At 51.2% G+C, this 23,561-nt stretch overlaps 1 protein-coding gene across 4 annotated transcripts in view; it reads right to left on the bottom strand.

Annotated features, from left to right (window-relative positions):
- UPB1 (beta-ureidopropionase 1) overlaps positions 1-23,053 on the bottom strand; it is a 28,273-nt gene extending 5,220 nt beyond the window's left edge. For 2 of the 4 annotated variants that reach the window (XM_070628198.1, XM_070628199.1), the window contains exons 1-6: positions 22,798-23,046; positions 16,294-16,465; positions 14,408-14,495; positions 8,457-8,551; positions 6,120-6,325; positions 204-285 (exon numbers count right to left, since the gene is read on the bottom strand). In XM_070628198.1, coding sequence (XP_070484299.1) covers positions 204-285; positions 6,120-6,325; positions 8,457-8,551; positions 14,408-14,495; positions 16,294-16,465; positions 22,798-22,997 — 843 coding nt within the window. In that variant the 5' untranslated portion in view covers positions 22,998-23,046. Of the gene's footprint in view, positions 1-203; positions 286-4,278; positions 4,449-6,119; positions 6,326-8,456; positions 8,552-14,407; positions 14,496-16,293; positions 16,466-22,797 lie in introns of all 4 variants that reach the window. The other 2 variants (XM_008536684.2, XM_008536685.2) reach the window with 2 other exon arrangements.
- Between the last annotated feature and the right edge of the window lie 508 nt (positions 23,054-23,561).

The following is a 23,561-nucleotide window of genomic DNA, read 5'->3' as shown; positions in this document are numbered from 1 at the left end:
GCAGGCAGAGAGGGAGCAGGGAGAAGAGGTCACATGTCCCCACCAAGGCCAGCAGACAGAAGATCCTTTCTCTGTGGCCTTCGCTGGTCTGAAGAGGCTGCCCCTCCCTCGGCAGGCAGGTTCCACAGCAGCTTATGGCTCTCCCCTCCCTAGCACACCTTGAGGACCAAGCCAAGGCACCCGGCCAGACCTGGGGGACCTACCTCGCCCACGCGGTTGATGGCGCAGGTGAAACAGTGATTGGCAACGGCTGCATTTCTGGCCTCGATTGGCCACAGGGACTCACTGTGAGAGAGGAACAAGACAAACCAGGTTGCCGACTTCCCAGCCAGACTTGATGGATGCTTGGCCCTGAGCTGCGGCCAGCTTCCAGCCTTCTCAGGCCTGCAGTGGGCACAGCCAGGGAGACTTGTTGCGCCCGTGGGTGACCCCAACCCACAAGCAGGCCAGGTTGTCCTCAGCTTGTCCCATGCTTGAGCCTAAACAGCCTTTTGGGGAGGGCCTGCTGCAGGCAGAAGCAGCCCTGGATCAAAGCCTCACCCTGACTCAGTTTCCTTTTCTGAAACTCCCTCAAAGGGAGATTGTGAAGACAAGGGCCATGCAGATGAAGGTTCTAGAGGGGGGCTGTGTGGCAGGAGCTCCATAACTGCTACTTCTCATTCCTTCCCTCCTCCTGGGTCAGGCAGGAACCCACCTTCCAGGTGGGGCAGAGCCTCCCCTGGTAAGTGTCAGAAGGGGGCTGGGGGCCTGGAGGCGTGCATGGCCAGTGAAGGTTCTCACTGCCTGCCCGACCCCCACCTGCTGCATTGCCTTGCAAAGGAGGCTCCCCAGCGGGAGATTTCAGGTCAGGAAAACAGTAAACCAGAAAGGAGCTTAGCTTATGGGGTGGGGGTAGATTCTGCAGCACATATCAGCCCCCCTGAGCCGCTCCCCACTTCCCAGTGCCTTCCTGCTTTCCCCCGCTGAACCCTGAGTCTCTAAGCAGGGGCTCCCTAGTTCTCTCACTGGCCCAGGAAGGAGGCACCCCAGAGGCACAGCTGAGCTGTGGGCCTTCCTCAGTCCAGCACCCGCAAAAGGGAGGACATGACGGGAAACCTCGCCCCAGCCAGACCCTCTCCTTCCCCAGCCCACCAACTAAAATGTGCCATGGAATTCAGTGGGCCTTCTTGTCACTAATTATCTCTTGTCTGAGAAAGAACATCATTAAGATTCTGGATTGACAGGCATAATGCCCACTTAGAAACACGGAGTGACTGGGAGCAAAATGCCCAGGAATCTTCCTTCCTGTCAGCGTGCACCTGGTTTAAACCAGGGCGTAGGTGGAGGGGTGGGTGGGTGCTTGTCAGAAGCCTAATTCTCAGGAGGATTCACAAGTCTGGGAAAAAAAAAATCACAGGCTTGATTGAGGGGACTCATTTTGCTACTTTTTCCCCCCCAGCTGCTAAGCCAAGCTGACAAAACTTTTAAGAAAGGATTTTTACAGAAACACACCCGTAAATGACATTTTCAGGAATTAAATAGACAGTTGCAGGGCGAGTGCCACAAAACATCTTTCTCTCAATTCTCCAGGGCGGGTGTCTGCGTAGGACTCAAACCCACAGCTGGCACTAAAACTCAGGCTCTTAAAACCAGCGAGGGGAAGGAAGCTCAAGGTTCTGAGGGTCCAGCACGTACGTGCGGGAATCGTGGGGAGCCCGGCGGGCGTATGGGGACATCTGCCATATTCCCAGTTCGATGTACATAAGCCCCTAAAAATAATCACAGTGGGAAGGCGAAACGCAGCGAGGGGATGGGATGGTGATGAGCCGGTTAACGCACAGGTGGCAGAAATCTTCAACCACACGGGCTGCACGGTTGTCAGGATGACTCAGTTCATCAGAAGGGACTCTGACTCCATTGTGTGCTTAGAACTGTGGGACCCCAGAATGAATGAGGACACCCTGCCAACCCACAGTGCACGTGGCGGGGGGGTCTGATACAGAGGGCAGGAGATGTCAGAGAAGGGGATGGATGGTTCTGGAAGCTGTGAGCCAATGCTTGTGCACATCTGGTGGGGACTTGCCCGGTATGTGCTTAAAAACACTCACCGTCAATTCCACAAATAATCATTTATCATTTTAAGACACTCACCCAGAATCCCACCATCCTAATAAACCACCTGTTGTAATTTTTTCACACTCCACGATCATCATGGCAAAAAATCTTTACAGAGTTCCAATGACAGCCTGAAAAGATCTTTTTTGCTCACTGGCTTTTGTCATGATGCTGCATTATCTTCATAATGACTCGTCTTAGTGACTGTACAACCATCCACAGAAGAGATGGGCTGAAATTGACCTAACCTGGCATTTCTCGCCGCCAACTTTCCTCTTATGATAAATAACACTGCCAGAAACATCGCCACGCGTACCGCCTTTTCCTCCTCTTTTAGATTACTTCCTCAGGCTAAAGTTCTAGGAGTTTAATTATCTTATCAAAGGGTGTGAACATTTTAGGAGCTCATGAAACACACTGCTTTCCAAAAGACCTGTTGTCGTTTTAATCGCCAGACTCACTACACCCTTGAAAGGCACGCGAGTTGGACAATTCTTGGCTGAGGAAGGAAAACTGATAATTTTTAATAAGCCTAATAGGCTGCTGAGGACATAAGCAGCTGTGTGGCTATGACATCGAGGTGCTTCTGTTTGCTTCACTGGGGCTAATAAAAGCCTGAGGGAGCGGGCTTGGGGAGGTGGCCACCTGAGTCCAAGGCACAGCTGTGCCCTGGGGGCCAGTTTCAGGCTCCTCTAGGGACCCCTGCAGGGAGACGAAGCTTGCTGAATGTCTTTCATATGGCCAGCCGGAGGGGGCTGCTCTGGGGGTGGCCCAGAGCTTCTGCCCAGGCCTGTGGCTGGATGACCAGTAATCACCCCACGTCACAACCGCCACCGGACACTGTCATAGTGACCAGGATGCCGTGAGGCCCTGGGGAGATTCTCTGAGGGGAGAGCCAGGACCTGGTTTTCCCCTTCTACCCGAGAACACCCCTCCTAGACACAGGACCTTCAGGTGCATGGACGGGGTGGCAGGGGACCTGAGGTAGCAGTTGGGGTTTGTGTTCTGCCATGGTAGAAGACCTGCTCTGCAAATCAGAATGCTGAGGGGATGTCACTCTTGAGAAGGGGGCACTGTGCTTAAAAAAGGTAAATGTCACATTCTGACATTTAGAAGAAATTTGACTGAAATTTAGTTAAGAGTGAGGACAACAGTGACAGGTGTGGGCCAGCAGGGAACTCAAAGCGGTCCCTCAGGACTCCCCCAGCTCCTCCCCAAGAGGGACCAGGGCCACTCCCCTGCCCACTTAGCCCCCCGCCCTGCTGCAGCACTGGCAACCAGGACGACAGAGAGAAAGCCAGTACCTGCCGATCCAGGAACCCTGCTTTGGAGGAAGTGAGCTGGGAGAACAATATTCGCACACAAATTCCTAGAGCTCTGGTACTCGCTAATGATGCAAAACTGGAAACCACCCAAAAGCTCAGCCGTTGGGGAGGGGAGAAGCTGCGGAAGCGTAGTCATGTTGGGTAATCTTAGCTCGCCTGCTGCGATTAAATGAGGGGCCCCAGGGGTCCTGTCCCAGAGCTCAAGGGCTGCCAGGGCCCGATCCATTGCTATGATCAGAACAGGTTTATCTATTTCAGGATTAGGCTAACACCTAAACTTGTGTCAGGGGTTATATGAAGAAGACACTTTGCAGGTTAAAAACAAGTTTCAGAGCCACCTGACTGACATGCTAAGGACCCTTTCAGCTCCGACTCCCTCATTTGCCCTTTCTCTTGTCAAGGTGTCTGCCCTCCACGTGCTGGATGCTGCAGACACGAGGCTTAGGAATCCAGTCCCCTCTCAGGAGCACAGTGGCTGTGATGGGGAGGGGCGCTCAGGCTGGCCAGTCACCTCCCACGCTGAGGGGACTTTAGAAGAGGAGCTTTTATGAATCCTGACAACTATGGGGATGGTGGGATGCGAGTAGCTTCATCTCAGCGTTCAGAATCACAGCAAAGGATAGTATTTCACAGTCCCCTCCCCTAAGGAGGGGGATTGTAATTGACATTTTGAGGATTTTTTTCACAGCAAAGTTGGTTAAATATTCAACACACAATCCCATGGCTCAGATTTGTTAGACATCCGGTGGTCACGCCTGCCTGAAGCAGTTTACCAAACCCACCTCCAAGCCCCGCAGCCTGGCCGTGAACCTGGGACAGCAGGGCCCCACAACCCTCCCAGATCCCGCCTGCGAGCGACCTGAGAGCTCCGGTGGTGGCCGAGGGGTTGAAGATGATCTCGGCCCCGTTGACGCTGTACATGAGCCAGTTGAGGGGGTGGTGACGCCCAAAGCAAATGTTCACTGCGATCCTCCCAAACCGAGTCTGGAACACAGGGTGGCCCAGGTTTCCCTCCATGTAGTAGGACGACTGAAAGACACAGGGCCGGACGTCGAAGCCTCTGAGTTGCGAAATTTCCCTTTCCGTAGACTTGACAGAAAAGATGAACTAGCGCCAGTACTCCAAAAGCAGTACTCTTGGGTGTGACTCTAAGTTCCAAAATTTCAATATGCTCAAAAAAAACAAGAAGCCAAAAAAAAAAAAAAAACCCCAGACACAATAACTACAAGCCACCCCAAGGGGAAATCACGGTGGCAAGCATTTACCCACAATTTCTTTTGTGATGCGTCAAAAAATCCCCAAAGCAACTTCCCACTGTCTTTCAAGGATACATTTTGGTTAGGTTTCAGTCACGGTACAACGAAAGGCTGAGGTTTGGTCAATGTTAACAGGAGTTGGTCAATGTCCTCACCAATCACGTGTCCCTATAAAGAACGTCAGAGCCAAAGGGACCGGAAGCTCACCCAGAGCAACCCTTGCCTGCGATGGGGAGAACACTGTAGTCTGAGTTGGCACGTGACTTGCCCAGCTGAAGAAGGCAGATCTGAGACTAGGATACACCCCCTGAAAGTGCTCTTCTCCACAAAGCTCTTTGGGCATCCTGCCCGGGGCTAAGGATGTCCCTGCAGGGTAGGCAGGTGGGACACAGTCCTGCTATCCCTGTCTCTCCACCTGCCCCCTCAAGGTGCTGGCTCCAGGACATTTTCATGGACAGTACCGAGGGGAGGGTAGAGGGCAAATCAGGGTCCCAAACAGATCTGCTCCCAAAGCATTTCACCTCTTCCCATTAATTTCAAAATCCAGCCGGGTCAGGCAGCACCAGGATGTGCACACATGGTGGACACCGAAGCAGATCCTGGTGCGTAGAGATGAGCCCTTCACTATCTGCAGGGAGCTAAAGATTAATCCCAGGACAAACAGGTGAGGGGCACGTCTTCCCGCCTCCACCTCCAGCTGTTACTGAGAAACGCTGGGTTCTTTCTCTCCAGGGAACCTTGGCTAGCTCTGCAGATCCTTTCTCATCCACCTGACCAGACTAAGAGTGGCTGGACCCTCCACAATCAGGCAAGGCAGGCAAGGATGGGGGACATCACATCCTGAACAACTATTTATTGCAGATCAAGTTCAGATTTCTTATGTTAGGTATTAGGTGGAGTTCATTCCCCGCCTTCAAATGTCCACCCCCTCCAACCTTCCCACCCACAAATTGGCGTTAACCAATCAAAACCACTCCCCTAACCCATACCCTGATCATGGGCATGAAGCCCCACCTAACGCACATTCACCCACTGTCACCCAGCACATGGATGTGGCTGGCTCAGACCCCATGGGAGCCACGGACAAGGACCCCCACCCCCTAAACAAGGACTAGACTGTGATGAGCGAGGAGCTCAGAGCCTGAAAAGGGCCACAGGAATCATTTCACGTTTGTGCACTATTTATTTTAGTTTTAATTTATATACTGCTTACTTTGAAGAAGAATTGCAGGAAGCCAAATCAGGTTATATTAAAAAAAAAAATGTCCCTCTGTGCTAAAGGGACTTGCGCAGAGTCCCACCTGACTCTCATCTGCCCATGTGATGCAGGGTAATGGTGGGAGGCCCCCGAGCACTGCCACCACACTGTGTTGCAGCACTGAATGACATGACATGATCCGACACAGAACTTCCCTCACGGAAAGGCCCACAGATATCTACGTACGGAAAGGTGAGCGAGCTGGGCTGGTCATCGGAGGGGCAGCTCACCTCGTTGAAATCACCCACTCTGGGGATGTGGTTTTTCCTGGTCTTTCCCAGGACTGCTCCAGAACTGGAGATCACCACAGCTGTGTTCCACAAGACGTCTCCGTGCTCTGTGTCTCGTTCCAGGATGGGGGATACCACCACCATGTCATGCTTCTTTGCCAGCTGGAAAGATGATGAATACAGCAGAGTCCTACTTTCAAATCAACTGTCAGTTTTTTATTAAAGAAGTCAATGATCCTACTAAATAACAAGACTTGGTTCAGAGCTCTCACTTGCATGTTTCCTTTGGAAAACTAAATGCCAGTGTTGTCCTGTTGCCCAAGCTTAGTGAAATAAGAATCACCACTGTCCTTGTGCACTGTTGGTGCAGCTGCTGTGGAAAATAGGATGGTGAGTCCTCAAATATTAAAAATAGAATTATCATGTGATCCAGCAGTCCCACCACTGGGTATATACCCAAAAGAACTGAAAGTAGGGTCTTGAAAAGATATTTGCACACCAATGGTCATAGCAGCACTATTCACAATAGTCAAAAAGTGGAAGCAACGCAAAACTCCATCGATGGATGAATGGATAAATAAAATGTGGTATGTCTATATCATGGAATATTATTCAGCCTTGAAAAGGAAGGAAATTCTGTCACATGGATGACATGGATGTCATCCTTGACATGGATGAACCTTGAGGACATTATGCTAAGTAAAAGAAGGCAGTCACAGAAGGACAAATACTGTAGGATTACGCTTATGTGAGGTTTCTAAAGTAGTCAAATTCATAGAAACACGGAGCAGAGTGTTGGTTTCCAGAGGCTACGGGTGGAGGAGAGTTGTCTAATGGGTATAGAGTTTCAGATTTACAAGACGAAAAAGTTCTAGAGATCTGTTGCACAACAATGTGAATGTACTTAACACCACTGAATGGTACACTTAAAAATAGTTAAGACGGTAAATTTTATGTTATGTGTTTTTTACCACAATAATAAAAAAAAGAACAATCATCATACTTCTCATCTATATATAAAAAAAAAGACAAAATTCTTTGACACCAAATTCTTTTTGTCTCAAATGTAAACATCAGTACCTGGTGACTGTCAGGGTAAGCAGCCCCAGACAGTCATTTGTCCTCGACTCTAACTAGCCTTACTCCGGCCTTAATGACAGGAGAGAGGGAGAGGCACAGTGGGCGGAAGGCGATGTCATGAGCCACATAAGGGTGGCCGTGGGCCCCCGGCCCTCTCAAGGCAGACAGGTGTCCCTGGCACCAGTTCTCATTCCCACTCTTCCTTTTCTCTTCCTTGGCTCTGGTTCAGCTGTGTCGTCTGTAATCACCTCCTAACTAGTCCCCTTCCTCTTTTTTCCTTAGCACAGAATCAAGAGCCTGGTGGCTGAGACATTTTTTCCTATAGCCTGAGATCACTGGTGTCTGGAATCACAACTCAGTATTGATAGAATCACTATGATTACAGTTCTGCTCAAAAAAACCCTAAATATACGTACAAAGTCTGAAACTGGACATGGAGAAATGAAAGGAGACCTTTGGTTTGAGGTGAGAATAAGGATAAGTTACCTTTGGTGACCGCTTTGAATGTTATGGGTTTTTGATAACTGTTTTATCAAGATAGAATTCACATAGCATAAAATTCATTCTTTCAAAGTGTGCCCTTCATTACACTCACAGAGTTGTGCAACCATCACCACAATCTAATTTTAGAACATTTTTATCATCCCAAATGGAAACCCCGTGCCCAACAGCAGTCACTCCCCATCCCCACTCACCGCCCTGCCCCTGGCAACCACTGATCTGCTTTCTGCCTCTATGCATTTGCTTATTCTAGACATTTCATATAATGGGATCATAAAACATGTATTATGAGGTTTTAATAAAGAAAAATGAAGACCAATTTCTACACTGATGAGACAGGCCACGGAGAGAAGCCTACATAACTCAGGCAAACGCAGTTGGAATAACAGAGCTCTGGACAAGGAACTGACTTGTCCCTGGTCCCTGAGTGCCAGCTCTGCCACTCACCGGCTGCAGAGCCTCCTATGGGAGCCACCCCCAGACCCCCCCTCCCTGGGCTGCAGCTCCCTCACCTGAAAAAGCCATTAAGGACCCTTTTGGCTCTGAAACTCTATGATTTTAAGTGAAAGTCCACTAAAACAGGGCAGCAAATAGTCTTATCTAATCTAATCTGGCGAAACAAGCACCAAATGGGTACATTTTCCATGGTGAAAGGCCCACTCTGTCACCACGTGTTTGGCAGCTGCTGCCAGAGGAGCAGTTAATGTCCTACCTTCTGACAGAATCTGGTGGTGGGCCCATCCTCTGCCGACTCGGCAAATTCTGTCCATGGAAGCTTCTCCCTCGTACAGAAGAAAAAGGGCATAGCTGTGAAGAGGAACAAGGTCAGAATCATATCCAACACTCTGAGGGGGGTTCCTCGGCCCAGCAGTGGAAGGTCTCCACAAGAGAACACGGCCCCAAGTGCCTTGGCCTGGCTTCTGAGTCCCATCCCCGGCTGTGGATGCTGGCCAACCCTACCGTCCTGGGCTTCATGGCAAAACAAGGGGCTGGGCCAAATGGCTTTCCTACAGTCTTAAAAATGATTGCAGCCGGGACTTGAACAGGTATTCGCACACCCATGTTCATAGCAGTACTATTCACAATAGCCAAAAGATGGAAGCAACCCAAGAGTCCATCGACGGACAAATGTGGTATAGCTGTACACTGGAATATTACAGAACCTTAAAAAAGGAAGGACATTCTGACACGTTACAACTTGGGTGAACCTTGAAGACATTATGGTAAGTGAAATAAGACAGCAGTCACAAAAGGACAAATGCTGTATGATCCCATTTATACGAGCTCCCTAGAGTCATCAAATTCATAGAGACAGACAGTAGAATGGTGGTTGCCAGGGGCTGGGGGAGGGAGAGTGGGAACCCGTGTTTCACGGGTACGGAGTTTCAGTTCGGGAAGACAAAAAAGTTCTGGAGATGAATGGTGGTGATGGTTGTACAAGAGTGTGAATGTACCTAAAGCCACAGAACCGTATGCCTAAAAATGGTTAAAACGGTAAATTTTATGTCATGTATATTTTACCACAATAAAATTTACATATATATTTTTTAAAAAATTTGCAAATGGTACAGCCCCAAACTGTTCCCAACCAGCAGATCCCAAGCTGCCGGCCAATCTGCAGGTTGGTAAGAGCAGGGCCCAGACTCCCAGGGGAAAGTATCAGAGGGCCACTGAGGATGGCACTGGGCCCCTGGGTGGGCGTGTCACCATGGGAACGCTCCTCCTCCCAGGGACAGGGAGGCGTACTTCAGCATCAAGAAAAGCCACTCACTTAATGACCCCATAGGAAGCTCTGGAACCACTGGATGGGCTGAGCACTCCCCAAGGATAAATGCATTATTTCTATGATCTCTGGCTAGATGCCACCAGGAAGGAGGCCAATTCAATAGGAAATTTCATTAAACTAACGGATTTTTATTTGCTTTTTTTTTCCCAAACAGCGGGTATATATAAATGTAGTAACAATTCAAAGAACACAACACACATCAGGTTCAAAGAGGCGGATTCCTTTGTGGGGAGGGAGGGGACAGTGATGGGCCGGGCACCAGGGACCTTTGGCTTTGTGTTCCATTGGTCTGCAGCCACGGCCACACTTGGAACTTCTGTAAGACTCACACTCCTTAACATCTGCCGGTCTGATGGTTGTGAACTGGTATCGCACCGTGGTTAAATATGTGTTTCCCTTACCACCAGTGAGTGAGGGGCCCTGTTTGTACCCTTTGCCCATTTCCTACGGGGTTGTTTGATTTTTTCTTCTTGATTTGGAGTTTTAAATTCCTTGTTTGGACCAATTCTGTATACTCTAGGCCTTTGTCCTCCTAATAATCCAAGTCCATTGCTTTGAGGGCCATTAGCCCAATGGAAGTTTCCAGATGCTTGCTATTGTTCTGCTCGCTCTGAACTGTGGGAAGCTGTGTGATGTGACTGGTGAGTGCTTTAACTGGTCAAGGCATGGTCTGTGTAGTCTGTTGAGGGTAATAATTATAGCTAACTTTTCCCACACGCCAGCCACGTGCCCAGCACAGTGCCCAGCCTAGTAATAGGCAGCTTGTCCTAAGTCCTCCCGCGGAGTAGGTGTGACTCTTCATTTCACAGAGAAGGAAGAGAAGTATCAGGCTCCCAGTTCCTTCCGGTCTCAGGAAGCCTAGTCCTAAGATGACACCAGTGTGAAGAGACCACCAAAGACACCACCACCACGTCAGCCACCCACGGTGGTGGCCCCACGGAGGCAGCTAAGTGGGCAGCAGGCTACACAGCAACAACCCCAGGGGCCTTGGCACCAGGCTCAAGATGCCCCAGGCTCGCCTTCAGTGAACAGGGATGAGCTATTTTAAGGAAGCCACCAAAAAAGCTGTTGATAACAAAAACGATCCTTAATGACCATTCATTCTCAGCTTTCAGAGCGTTAGGAGAGACTCAGATGCCCCAAGAGAATAAAACCTCCCTTTCTGATTTCATTTCAGGTGGCTAAGCTCTCCAAATTTCCCCATTTCCATTTTAATGGCTTCTTTTCCTGTTTACACAACTACTGCAATATAAACAAACTTTCAAAAGAAGGATGTGGAACGGAGCTTGGGGGAGGCCTGCTGCAAAGTCCCAACTATAGTTTTCAAGTTAGAGGGTAAGGGGGCTCCCCATTCATTGAACCAACACTCCCGAGAGTCAGGCTCTTGCCTTAGACCCGGCTCCGCCCTCCGCAGCTGCCGGCCTAGATGGGGAGAGCTGACTTAGAACCTGTCATGGCTGCACCACACCACACAGTGCTCACTTCTGCACAGGGGTGTCCCTAGGGCCCCCAGGGGAGGGGTGTCTGTACTAGGCCTTGATGAATGAACAGGAGTTTTCCAGATCCAACAAAGGGAAGAAGTTGGTTAAACCATCCAATAAATGTTTTTTAGCATCTGTCACATACCAGGGATTGTTCAAGCCACCAAAGATAGAACGGGAGCGGGGGAATGAATAAACAAAAGGTGGTCTCTATTCACACAGTGAAGTATTATGACTCCACTTATAGGAGGCCCTAGAACGGGCGAATTCACAGAAAGAGAAAGTAGCACAGAGGTTACCAGCACTGGGGGAGGTGGGGGAGCTATTGTTAAGTGAGTACAGAGTTTTTGTCGGGAATGATGAAAAAGTTTTGGGTATAAATAGCGGTAATGGTTACACAACTCTGTGAATCTATTTAATGCCGCTGAATTATACACTTACCAATGGTTAAAGTGACAAATATTATGTTTTGTATATTTTACCACAATTAAATTTTTTAATATAAAAAAGTAGGAGTGGGGATTGGGATGGGAAAAATAAACAAACAACACCTAGGGACTGACCTCATAGAGCTCACAGTCTAACGGAAGAGGCAGACCAACCAAGAGCATCGCATAACACGAGGGAAAGCACACGTGTAACGAGACGTGAAAACCAGGTGAACTGTGAACAGATAGAAGACTGGACACACACCTTTGCTCTTTCCCGAAATCCCACCAACAGGGAAGTAAAGGGATTTTCATACAAAGATATAAACCCACAATGACAGGGTGCTGAGGAACAACAGTAACCAAACATGGGAGGCTGGAGTGCAGAGGCTACGTGCAGAGATCTTAGCAGGTCTTTCAACGCTGAGTCCTCCCAGTAGTGGAGGAGGCCAGGAAGCATCCCACTCTCCACCACGGACCCCTCGAAAGCTCAGGAGCCAGAGGCACCATGTGGCTCTGAAGGTAGGGAAGCAGAGGGGCGGGGTGACAAACAAGAAGGATTGGTCACAAGTCTGCTTAAGAAGCAGTCAGAAGCCCAGATCCCTCGTCCACTGTAAGAGGCTGGGACGTGCTCCTCACACCCCAGCAGAGGCTGGAGGCTCATTTTCCAGAGACAGTTAAACAGAGGGTCTCCAGCCCTGGAGAAACCAGAACTGACGGAGGCAAGCAGAGTGTCAAAAACAAGAGGGATTAAGTAAACATTAGCACACTAGACTCCTCTCCTCTCCTCTTTCTCTTCTTGGCAGGAGATTAGAAGAATCTTCTCTGGGGAGTCCGACCAGCTTGAAAACAACCACCCAAAGACACCAACACAGGGATTACCTAATAAACGGCTAGGCCGGGTCATCCTACCATGAAGCTCGGTGGAGGAGCCCCTCCCACAAACTCAAAGCTTGCAATCAGCTTTTTAATCCCCAATTCTTAAAATACAAGCAATCGGGGGAAAAAAAGATCAATTTGAAGTAAGCAGGGCCCATGCATAGAGAAAAAAAATACTACTTAATATCCTCAGAGATAAGATATTGCAACCACAAAAAAAGAACAGGAAGTGATAAAACAGGAACTCTCAGACCAAAAGAACTCTTGTAAATTCAATTCAAAATATGATTGCAGAAATGCAAGACTAAAGAGAAGGTTAAATGACAAATTAGATAAAATCTACCAGAAAACTGAGCAAAAAGACAAAGAGATTTAAAAAATAGGAGGAAATACACAAGAAAATTATGGATCTAGTCCAAGATTCCAACATTCTAACAGTTAAGAATATTAGGAAGAGAGGAGAGAAAATCACTAAAGAAACAATATAAGAAAATTTCCTAGATCCAAAGGACCCAAGTTTCTAGACTGAAAGAACCCACTGAGTGGCTAGTATATGGATTAAAATAGATACATGCAATGGCACATCATTAGGACATTTGAAAGTCTTCGAGAAAAAGAGTTCCTACATCCTTCCAGATAAGAATAAACAGATTATAAACAATGAGTCATAAATCAAAATGGCTTTAGACTAGTCAACAATGCCAGAAGCCAGAAGACAATGGAGCAACATGTTGAAACTTCTGAAGGAAAATTATTTCTAACCTAGGATTCTATACCCGACCAAACTATTAAGCAAATCATAGCAGGAACATATTTTCAGATATGCAAGGTCTCAAAAAGTTTACCACCTATGTGTTCTTTTTCAGGGAACTACTCAACCAAAATGAGGGAGTAAAGGAGAACAAGGAAGACGTGGGACAGGAGGAACACAGGAGCAAGGCTCGGGGACTCCCCAGGATGAGGGTGCGGGGAAAGCCCAGGACGACAGCCATGGAGCCAGCAGACGGGGCAGTCAGAAGGCTCCAGGGCAGAGTCCTTCTAGGAGATAGAACTAACAGACTGACCAGGTGTCTAAACCTCTGAAGGGGATTTAGGAAGCTGGAAGAAAGTCTGGGGTAGAATCTTGGATAAGTATGTAGAAAACAAAGCAAACTCCAGGGAAATCAGAAAGTTATTCAGGAGAAGAAATCAAAGTTTACAAAAAGGCGTGGCAGAGAGTAGATGGGGGATCAGAAGGGTACACGTGTGGAGGGGGTAGAAGGAGGCAAACGACGTATGCTGTCTTTTTCCACAGCAGGAAGTCAAGAGATGACGCAAAACTGAAAAATTAGGAAGCGGCAACACAAACAAAGGTAAATTCCCAAAGAATCAGCTAAGAGTAGAAAGTAGTTGCCTCTGGGGAGGAGGAGAGCTATTTTTTGGTGACGGATCTTGTAGACCCATTTGAGTCTAACCCACGAGCATGTATAACTTTGATAAAAATAAAAATGAAATAAAGAAAAGATACGTGGTACCAAGAGTATATAAAAGGGATGTAACTCTAGACAGGGAGGCAGGCTCTGAGCTGAGATCTGAAGGTTGAACAGGGTTAAGAAGGCTAGCGGAGGGGGACACATGTCAGGTGCAATGGCCTGGGGGGAGGGAGAGGTGCCCTAGGGGGGTGAAGGATCAGGGACATCAGGGCAGAGCCCAGCAGAGATGAGGCCACAGAGGTGCAGGAAGGACAGACTACAGAGCGCAGAGTCAAATTCTGTAAGGATCCTTCCTAGAAGGTGTGAAGAACCAGTTAGAAGGGGCCAGAGTAGAGGGCACAAGGGGACCAGCTGGAGGTGATTACAGAAGCCGAGGCGAGAGGTAGGGAGAAAGGAGCGAATGGATTTAGAACGATTTGGAAGGAAAAACTGCGGGGTTTGTGGGAGGCAGGAAGGCCGGGGTTCCTGGGTGTCTGGTGGTGTTGACAAAGAATCTTTCTATGGGTGAGAAAGGAAAGGAGATTTTTAAAAAATCAAGTAGCAGACAGTCTTGGTGACACGGAGATAATACACTATTGTTTGCAGGCGGAGGAGAAAGCACCCAGAGAGAGACTTACTCCATGCTTCCTGGAAACAGATGATGTTGACTCCACACATTGCAGCCACCTCTACGATGGCCTCCATGCGTCTGTGTGCGGCAGCGACCTGGCAATTTAAAGAGTGAGGATTAGAACCCATTTAGTTCTATTGGTTAATATCATTTTCATAACTGATCCCAATGCATGTGGAACAACAACCCCCACCCAGCCAGCTGCGAGATAATGAGTAGGGTGGGGACGTTCTGAAACATCATACTGTCATCAGGTCCAAAATCTGCAACAAAAGCTGAAGGTGCAGAGGCTTTGGGGTTTCACACGCACTGGGACTCTGCCTTTCTGAGCCTCAGTTTCCTCACCTGGAGAATGGGGAGAACACCACCTGCCTCGTAAGGTGGCTGAGGTGTGCATAAGGATATGTGTTGCTCATTGCAAGAGGGGCCCACACCCAGTGGGCCTACCGCACACCATCCCCCGGGTGAACTGCTCCCTTGCCCCAGGACACAGTCCCCTTTCCACCATCCTGCATTCAAGGCTTCGGGGACGCCTCATCTGCCACTTCTAGTTTCCTGTGTGTATCTTATCATCAAATGACTGGCCTTTCCCAGCTGTGCCCCCCACCAGGATGTGCTTCCTTCTGCCACCCAATCTTCACTGGATGTGTTATCCGTGTCACGTGTCACCCATAGAGGTGCAACTCTCCTGGCAAGGGGCCGAGTCTCGAGGTATCTCGGCACACCCCTACCACAGCGCTGTTTACACTGTGCCATCACGTTCCTCCACTATCTGTCACTCCCATGACCCCCCGAGCTCCTTGGGGGCAGGAGGAAAATGTCCTCCTCTCCTCAGTGTCCTCAGCACAAAGCCTGGCTCCCAAGAGGCATTCAGAAGTGTTTGTTCATAAAGACGAGAGAAACCAGGCTGAAAACCCAGAGAGCACTAACTCCTTCCGATGCTGTCTCTCTCCTGCGAGACTGTGCACACGAGCGAGGGCTCCACGATGTTTGCTGAGTGCTGACGGCATGCAAAGTGTGCTTCTAGGCGCTGCGGGGTGAGGACAGCATCCCTGCCCCTGACACTCGGGGATGGTTGAGGGGACATATTCACAATCAACTAATCCAGAGACAAAAAATGAACTGAGAACCAGAAGTCTTTTAATCCAAGAAATGCAAAGAAAGGACCAAGGTGAAAGCTGATGTGGAACCAGACCCGGTCTCCAGCTGACCTGAGGTTTCCTGAGAATCCCTAAGAATTCTCAATCACGCTGTATCCTGAGGAATCCTCTGCAGAGAAAGCCTTGAAAGTCTGAGCAGCTGGAGGAATGCTCTGAAGATGTATAGACAACACATCGCCTGTGTCTGTGACAACATGTTACTTTAGGGAAATACAAGATGCTGTCACACTCGTATTAACTGTAAGGTCATAAGAGAATGCCTGTCATGTTCCCACAACCCCGCAGGCACCATCAGCTGACAGACATCGGGGTATAATGAGTCCCTGCCCTTAGGATCAAGGCAGAGGAACGCACGGAGGGACACGGACAGGTCCTAACCGGTCTGTGCTGGCAGGCGGCCTTCTGGCAGGAGACTGAGAGGCAGAGTTCCATGGCGAGATCATGAGCCAGCCAAAAGGGTACCCTCCCCATTGGTAAATGGAACAATGGATCAGTTGCAGGAGAGGAAGTGGAGGGGAAGGTGGAAAGAACAGAGAGGAAGGAGAGGAAAGCAGAGAAAAGGCAGGAGCCAGAAGAGCCAGAGATGCAGACTGGAGGGAAGGGGGACGGCCAGGGCCACCACTCCAGGTGCCTGTGGACGCAGAGAGAGCGGCCAGACGGGGGCTGTGGACGTGTTCAAAACTCAGAGCAGCCACGGCCGCGTTTATGTATTTATGGTCAAAAGAGGCCGCACCTGTTTCGCCACAGGGGCATCCGCAGGGAGGGGGGTTCTGCTCTGAACCAGCCCCACACGCACGGTCTGAGCTGGCCTCAGCTGCTCCTCTGCCGCCTCAAAGGCATATCCCTGCAGCTCAAACTCCCCTTCGGAGGCGGCTTCGAAAGCCGTATCAGGCAGATCGAGCTTCCTAACGGGCAGGAAAGAAGAGGGGAGACATTTGCATGAAGTCCGCTGAATTTATACGCCCGCCCCGGGCCCCCACCGCCCCCCGGCCCTGTAGTCATTTATCAGGTAGAGAGGAAGTTGGGGCATCCTGGCAAGAAGGCACACAGAGCAGTCCAGTGCCAGGGCCCATGCAGGAAGCTAGAGCGGGCGCAGGGAGGGAGGGCCTGGCCCCAAGAATGGAATGAGGTCACTGAGCCTGGACTTCACCTGGTAGTCACCGGGGAGACTTCACAGGGAGGCCGCACGGTCAGGCCCCGCAAAGCGGGCAGAGGGGCGGCAGGGCGACTAGTCGAGAGCTTGATGTTACAGAGTTGCTGAAATCAGGGCGGGGATTTAAGTTTCAGCAGTCGGCACAGAAGGGAGGGAATGGATTCCCAAAAATGTTGTGGACTAGAGTCAGAGGGCTCCGCTGAGCCTGGGGGATGGGCAGGCTGCGATAAGAGCGAGGGGCTGTTGAGAATGAGGCTTAGGAGCCTGCTGAGTGGAGAGGCCAGGACTGATAGCACGACTGAGGGTCCTGTGGCCCTTTGCCACTAAGGATGACAAGTCTCCAGTGATCCCCACCGCCCTGTCCTGCCGCTGCTCCCAGTGGGGGAGGCGGCAGCTCCCTGCCTGGTGCTGGGTGGGCTTGGCAGGGCCCAGGAGTCCGGACCAAAGGCCCAAGTGCTCATCCTGGTTTGTAGATTATTAACAAAGGCAAGTGGATTATTTATGAAACCTCCCACCAAAGTGACCATTGGCCAAACGGCAAACACCTCCTGAGGGCTATTGCGTGTCCAGCGCTGAGGCAAAATCCGCAGGAGCACAGGACGTGGCCCCTGGCCAGGAAGGCCTTACCACTTGGGGCGAGATGGTTATGAAATACCCAGAGAACACATCAAAAAATAACCTGACAGCCATTATCTAATAATAATATTTCTCTCCTACTTTAAGTCACTTTCTTAAAGACATTTCTTTCAAAATCACAGCCCTGTCAGCCCAAGCCCCCTGTCGCCGCCCCTGCCAGGCGGTTTCCATGTGACGGCCCTGACAGCTCCAAGTTGGGTTCCACCCCTGACAGTCAGCTTGCTTTTCAACTAGTCAGGGTTCCGTCAGCTTCACAGGTTAGAAATAGCAGCAGTGCCCACACCGCGCCTCCTGTTGCAGTGACTGCCTGAGACAGACCTCTTGCCCTCAGCCGGAAAGCCCCGACCCCAGCAGGCCTGGGCCCAGGTCAAGTCACCAGGGTGGGCAGGAGAAGAAGAAGGATTGTGTCTGTTTCCCCTTAGGCCTGAGGGCCCGGGAGCCAGACTGCCCTTTGGCATTGATCCCAGGGCCTGTCCTCAGCCTCTGCTGTCTTTCCCCATCCACTGCCTACAGCTCTCCACTCTCCCCATCTTTCCACCACCAGGAGCCCCATATTCCAGATGCACAACCTCCCTGCCTCGTTACTGTCTATGCTGAGTGCTGCCTCCAAGCCCCTACCCCAGTTCCCTGTGGACACTCTCCTAGGCCAGAGGTGAGGCCAGCCAGGCTGCTTTGCCCTCTTCACCTTTGCAGAGTGCTGCCTTTGGGAGTCTACCTTCCTCAGCAGCCCCTACTGTCTGGTCACCGCCTGCGAGGAGTCCCCGACCGGCCGTCATCCAGGTGGTCCATCACCGCGTCCTGCCCTGCTTGGCTTGGAGAACTCAACTAACACTCAAGCCCCATTCCATAAACAAGTGCTGTGCCCACCAAGGGCTTGGCACGGGGATGAGGTGGGGCACAGACCAGCCACCACCCAGAATGGGCAGAGACCAGCAAATGAGCCACAACCTCACACGGGGTTGGGGGGAGGTGGGAGTTATCCTCCAGGTTCCACGAAATCCTCCCTTGGTCCCTATAGTTGGCTTTCTGCCCCTCTGCCCCTCATCCTACTACTAAGGCCCCCACCCCTCGTGGCCTCACCTCCAACTTCAAGGAGGAAAGCCCACCACTTTCCGTCCTGGCCCAACACACCCTCCTGTCCTTTCCCCCGGCCCCCCGCCCCTCCTCCGGGGTCAGGGCAGACTCACTCGAGAGAGCCCAGCTCCTACCTCCTCTGCAGCCTGTCGCTTCTGGAACTTCATCTTTCCCCCTCTAATGGCTCTTTACCATCAGCGTTTTAAATAATTAAACCAGAGCTTTGTTACAAAAGAAACACATGCTCATGGGGGGAAGAAAATCAAACAACGGTAAAGGGTATCAAATGAAAAGTGAGTTCCCCTCTTCATCCGCCCCCCCCCCCCCCCCACCAAGCCCCAGTCCCAAACCTCAGAGATGACCCCTCTTAACAACATTTCATGTATCTTTCCAATGTTTTTCTATGGTGTGTGTTACACATACAATGGCATCTTTCTGTATATCCTGCTTTTCCACTGACTTGCCCTTTTCACTTAACAATATACAGAGCTTGGACATCTCTCTGTGTCTCCTACAGAACTACCACATCCACCATTAAAGCTGTTTCAGTCTCTCCCATGAAAAAAAAACAAAAGGAAAAAGAAAAAAAAGAGAAGAGAGCGTGTGCTCTACACAGGTCCATCTTGTTACCTTACTCGCTCTCTCTCCCTCCCCTGTGTAGGGAGCTTCCTGGAAGTCCTCATCTCCCACACCTTCTTCAGCCCCCTGTTCCCTGGTCCCCACTCCCCACCTCAAAATGCCACTAGCCTTCTGGTTGCTGAAGCCAGTGGACTCCTTGCTGCCTTCATCCTACCAGACCTCCTTGCACCATCTGACACTCTGTCCCTGTCCCGCTCAGCATCCTTGCTACCGCCCTAGGATCCTCCCACCCCACAGCCTCACTTTTGGAGCTCCCACAAAGTCTCCACTTCCTCTGACTCTTTAACGTTGTGTTCTCCAGAATCCCACGGGGTCTCTCCCACTCGCACCCTCCCCTCCTCCATCTGGAATGACCATCTCAGGACAGCTCCCAAGCCCGGCTTCCTGTCCCAGGCTCACCTCCACATGGTCCCTGTAGTGGGTTGAACTGTGGCCCCCAAAAAGATATGTCCACATCCTAATACCCGGAACCTAAGAATTATTTGGGAAGAGGATCTTTGTGGATGTATTTAAGAATCTCAAGATAAAGATGGTGCTAGATTATCCTGGCAAACCCTAAATTCAGTGGCAAGTGTTCTTATAAGAGACGCCCAGAGGAGAGACATAGGAGAAGACCACGTGAAGACAGAGACAGAGCTTAGAGTGCTGCTGCCACAAGCCAAGGAATGCCAGAAGTGACCAGAAACTAGAACAGGCAAGGCAGGATTCTCCCCCACACACTTTGGAGGAGTGAGGCCATCAACACCTTGATTTTGTACTTCTGGTCTTCAGAACTGGGAGAATAAATTTCTTTTGGTTAAAGTCACCCAGTTTGTGGTAATTTGTTAGAGCAGCCCTAGGAAACTAAACAGCACCCCAAATTCAACTCATCAGCCTTCCCTGAAGCTGCTCCTCATCAGATGAATCCACCAGCCACTTGAGGGTCCAAGCCAGAGGTCAGCACGATCCTCGCCTCTTCCGCCACACCTGCTATCCACACCATCCAGTGACCTCTCCAAGACCTCTGGAACTCTTCTTCCTTCCCACGCCCAGGCACTGTGTGTGCTTTCGGCGTCCTCAGTGTTCACTTGCCCTTTTGAAATTCTTAGAAGGCTCTCACCAGCATCAGGACAAATCCCGCTGCCTCTGCAGGACATACAGAGCCCCCAGATCCACTCCAGCTACTCCTGCCTCCTCTCTTGGGCGACTCCCACAGTAGTCTACACTCGCAGTCCCCGAATGGACATGTCCCCTGGTCGGGGCCTTGGCCTGGAGTACCTGAGCCCATCCTGTCTCCAAACCAACTCCTCCAACTCCTCCAGGATGCAGCTCAAGCACGGCACCCCTGGGAAGCCCTCCTGACCTGCCCCCAACTCCATCCATGTAAACTCTCTCCAGCTCTCCTTGCATCCTTCTCTCACATGTAGGACAACCACCAAAGGATGGAAAGACCCTCAAAGGCTGCAACCATGGCTTACTCATCCTTGTACCCCTAGTGCCTGAGACAAAAACAAACGCGCAATAAATGTTTGTTGAATGAATGAATGCTTCTTGGTTCTGGCTGTCTTAAAATTGAGTCAAAGTTCTTTGGGGATTTCATCTGTCTGGCACAGGTAAAGGCCCATTTACCTCATTCACTTAGCAAACATTTACTAAGCACTGTCTTTGTTTTGGATACAGAAAGTAATCGGGAGAGAAGCTGGTCTTGTGTGGAGTGCAGAGGGAGTCCAGGGAAGGGCTGAGGACTCCGCTCCACCAGGCCTTCACAGAGGTGCCGTGTCTGAGTCAGGCTGTGAGGAATGAGCAGGGCTTTGAGTGGGAGGAGGGTTTTTTTTTTTTTTTTTTTTTTTTTTTTTTTTTTTTTAAAGATTTTATTTTTTTCCTTTTTCTCCCCAAAGCCCCCCAGTACATAGTTGTATATTCTTCGTTGTGGGTCCTTCTAGTTGTGGCATGTGGGACGCTGCCTCAGCGTGGTCTGACGAGCAGTGCCATGTCCACGCCCAGGATTCGAACCAACGAAACACTGGGCCGCTTGCAGCGGAGCGCGCGAACTTAACCACTCGGCCACGGGGCCAGCCCCAGGGAGGAGGGTTTTTAAATGACTAATAATTTTCTGCCTTCAGTTCGCAATCCCTTTCATAGCCAAATCCCACCCAATCACAAGGACAAGGATTTATACCCTAGAGGTAAAGCCTGGAAGGGCCCAGGGCTGAGTGGAAGCGAACCAAGAAAAGGGAATAGGAAAAAGAGAGGAAAGGGGGAGCCACTTACTCAGCTATTGTGAGCCAAGGCCCAGGAGGAGGCCTGGCAGTCATCAGTCAATGGAATTTGGCTCCCATTTTACCACCCCTTAGAATCCCTCCCCACTCTGGGGCGATCCAAATGCTCACATGAGGTCCCTCATGCAGAGTAGTTCTTACCCTGATCTCCAGAATGTGCCCAGCCAGGAACCTATGTGGGATACATATTTCTCTTTTCCTAAGACTCTTGTGCTTTCCCTCCCCCGACACTCAGGAGCTCTCTCCATCTTTTTCCTAGGAGAACATGCCCACCTCACCCTTAAAACAAACCTAGTCCCATCCCTAGAAACTATAGCCTGAGACCCTCCCCCGACCCTTGCTTTAAGACGTCTTGTTTGAGAGACTCAGCTAGAAGAGGCACGGCCCAGGACAAGCCCTTATAGGCGCAGTGGAAAGTAGTAGTCCAGCACGAGCGCACTGCAGGGGCTCTGAAGGTCATCCAGTCCCCCTTACCCTCTTTGGGAATGAAGAGCCCTTTTCCACAAAGTTCTGTACCACTCCCACTGCGGTCTTTACCATCCACGGGCTGTGGAAACACCTTCAGATCTAAGGTCTGGCCTCCCTGCAGTAACTCCACAGCAGCAAGTGGCTGGGAACCACTGATCCAAAAACACCCGAGAGCCTCAGGCGAGTTGATCAGCCTGTTGCCTAAAGGTCACTGCCACAAGGTCAGGGAGCACACAGTCTGGCTGGACTGGGGGAACGTGCAAATGGGCAAGGCAGTGGAAGGACATTTAGTCAGGAGCTGCATGGGGTCAGAGGTTCAATTTCATTCTAGGAGCCATGGGAATCCCTTAGAGAGTTTTAAGCAAAGCAGCAAGAGGATATGATTTACATTTTCTGGTTGCTTTGAGAAAAGTGGCCTGAAGAGAAACAAGAGTGGAAGGGGAAGTGTCCTCCAGCTTTATACCCAGTGTCCAGCAGGCTGGGAGTGGAAAAACGTTTGCATTGAGCACAGTAACTAACTCCAGTGGATTGCCAGTGGGCAAAGTTCCTCCACCAACCAGATTCAGCCAGCCTCTACCTCCAAGGGTCCATCAGAGGATGAGTCACCACAGGCAGGAGGGGCGGCACCGGACAATCAGTTGACTTGCTGGAGGCACTGACCCAGACAGACACCCAGAGCACACGCCTGACTCTGGGGAGGAAGCTCATCACCGGAAGCAGGGAAGGAGAGTTGGGCGGCCACAGCGAAAGCCCCGGAGAGTAAAAACCCAGTCCTTTCCCTTCCGGTTCCCGGCAACGGGAGGAGAAACGGCTTGTAAAGGTCACCCCGGAGTTGTGCAGCCCCAGAGCCGTCACATCCAAACTTCCTGTGGTCTCTATTCGCCCACTCAGGACTTCATCACCCTCCCTCAGAGCAGCCCTTCAGATCCTGAAGCACTCTCCCTGGTCCCCCAGACCCCCCTCGCTCGCCCCAAGGTCTCCCCACCCTCCCAGCCTCTGAGCCCCCCACCTGGTCTCCTTGCCATAGAGAATGCGTTTCACCTCCCGCAAGTCTGCGGGCGGCAGGTGCTTCTCCAAGCACTGCTCCAGCGACGGCCATTCAGGCCCCGCCATGGCTGCAGTCCGCAACTGCAGATGTCCAGATCCAAACTGCCTGCCCTTTGCCCCTAGAAAGAAGAGGAGGAGGCGGGGGCTGCCAGCTCCGCGCATTAGCCCTGCGCTCGACTAGCACGCCCTTCGTCCCTGGAGGGCTCACGTGAGGACACGCCCCCTCCTCGCGCAGCCAATCAGCGCTCTAGAGCCTCGCGGAGGGACCGCCCCCGTCCTTCGCACCTCCTTCCGCACGCGCCGGGACACGCCTCCTCCGCGGGTGGGACGGCCTCTAGGCCTCGCGCCTTCGCCTCACGCCGGGTGAGTCCCGTCGTCCGTGGACGCGCTCGTGCTGGTCCCCGGCGCGGTTCTCTTGCCGTCTCTCTGTCCCTGCCCCGAAGAGTCGGGGCAGAACGAGAACCTGCAGGGGCGGTGAGGGAGGCCGGGGCGCGGCCCCCGGGCGGCAGTGGCCAGGGTCTGAGGGGAAGGGCCGCCCGCCGCAGCGCCGCCTCCGCCCCCTTAGACCCTCGCGGGGCGGGCTCCACAGCACGGCAGCCGCCGCCGGGCCCGCAAGGGGAGGGACGGGACGGGTGCGGCGTCCCAAGGGCAGCAGCTGCACCGCGTCTTCCAGGGCTTTTATCCCTGAGAACTCAGAACCCCGAGGGCCGGCCCCGCAGTCGGAGC

Source organism: Equus przewalskii, chromosome 7, assembly GCF_037783145.1.
Source record: "Equus przewalskii isolate Varuska chromosome 7, EquPr2, whole genome shotgun sequence".
Classification (NCBI taxonomy): domain Eukaryota; kingdom Metazoa; phylum Chordata; class Mammalia; order Perissodactyla; family Equidae; genus Equus; species Equus przewalskii.
This window is presented reverse-complemented; position numbering and strand designations above follow the sequence as displayed.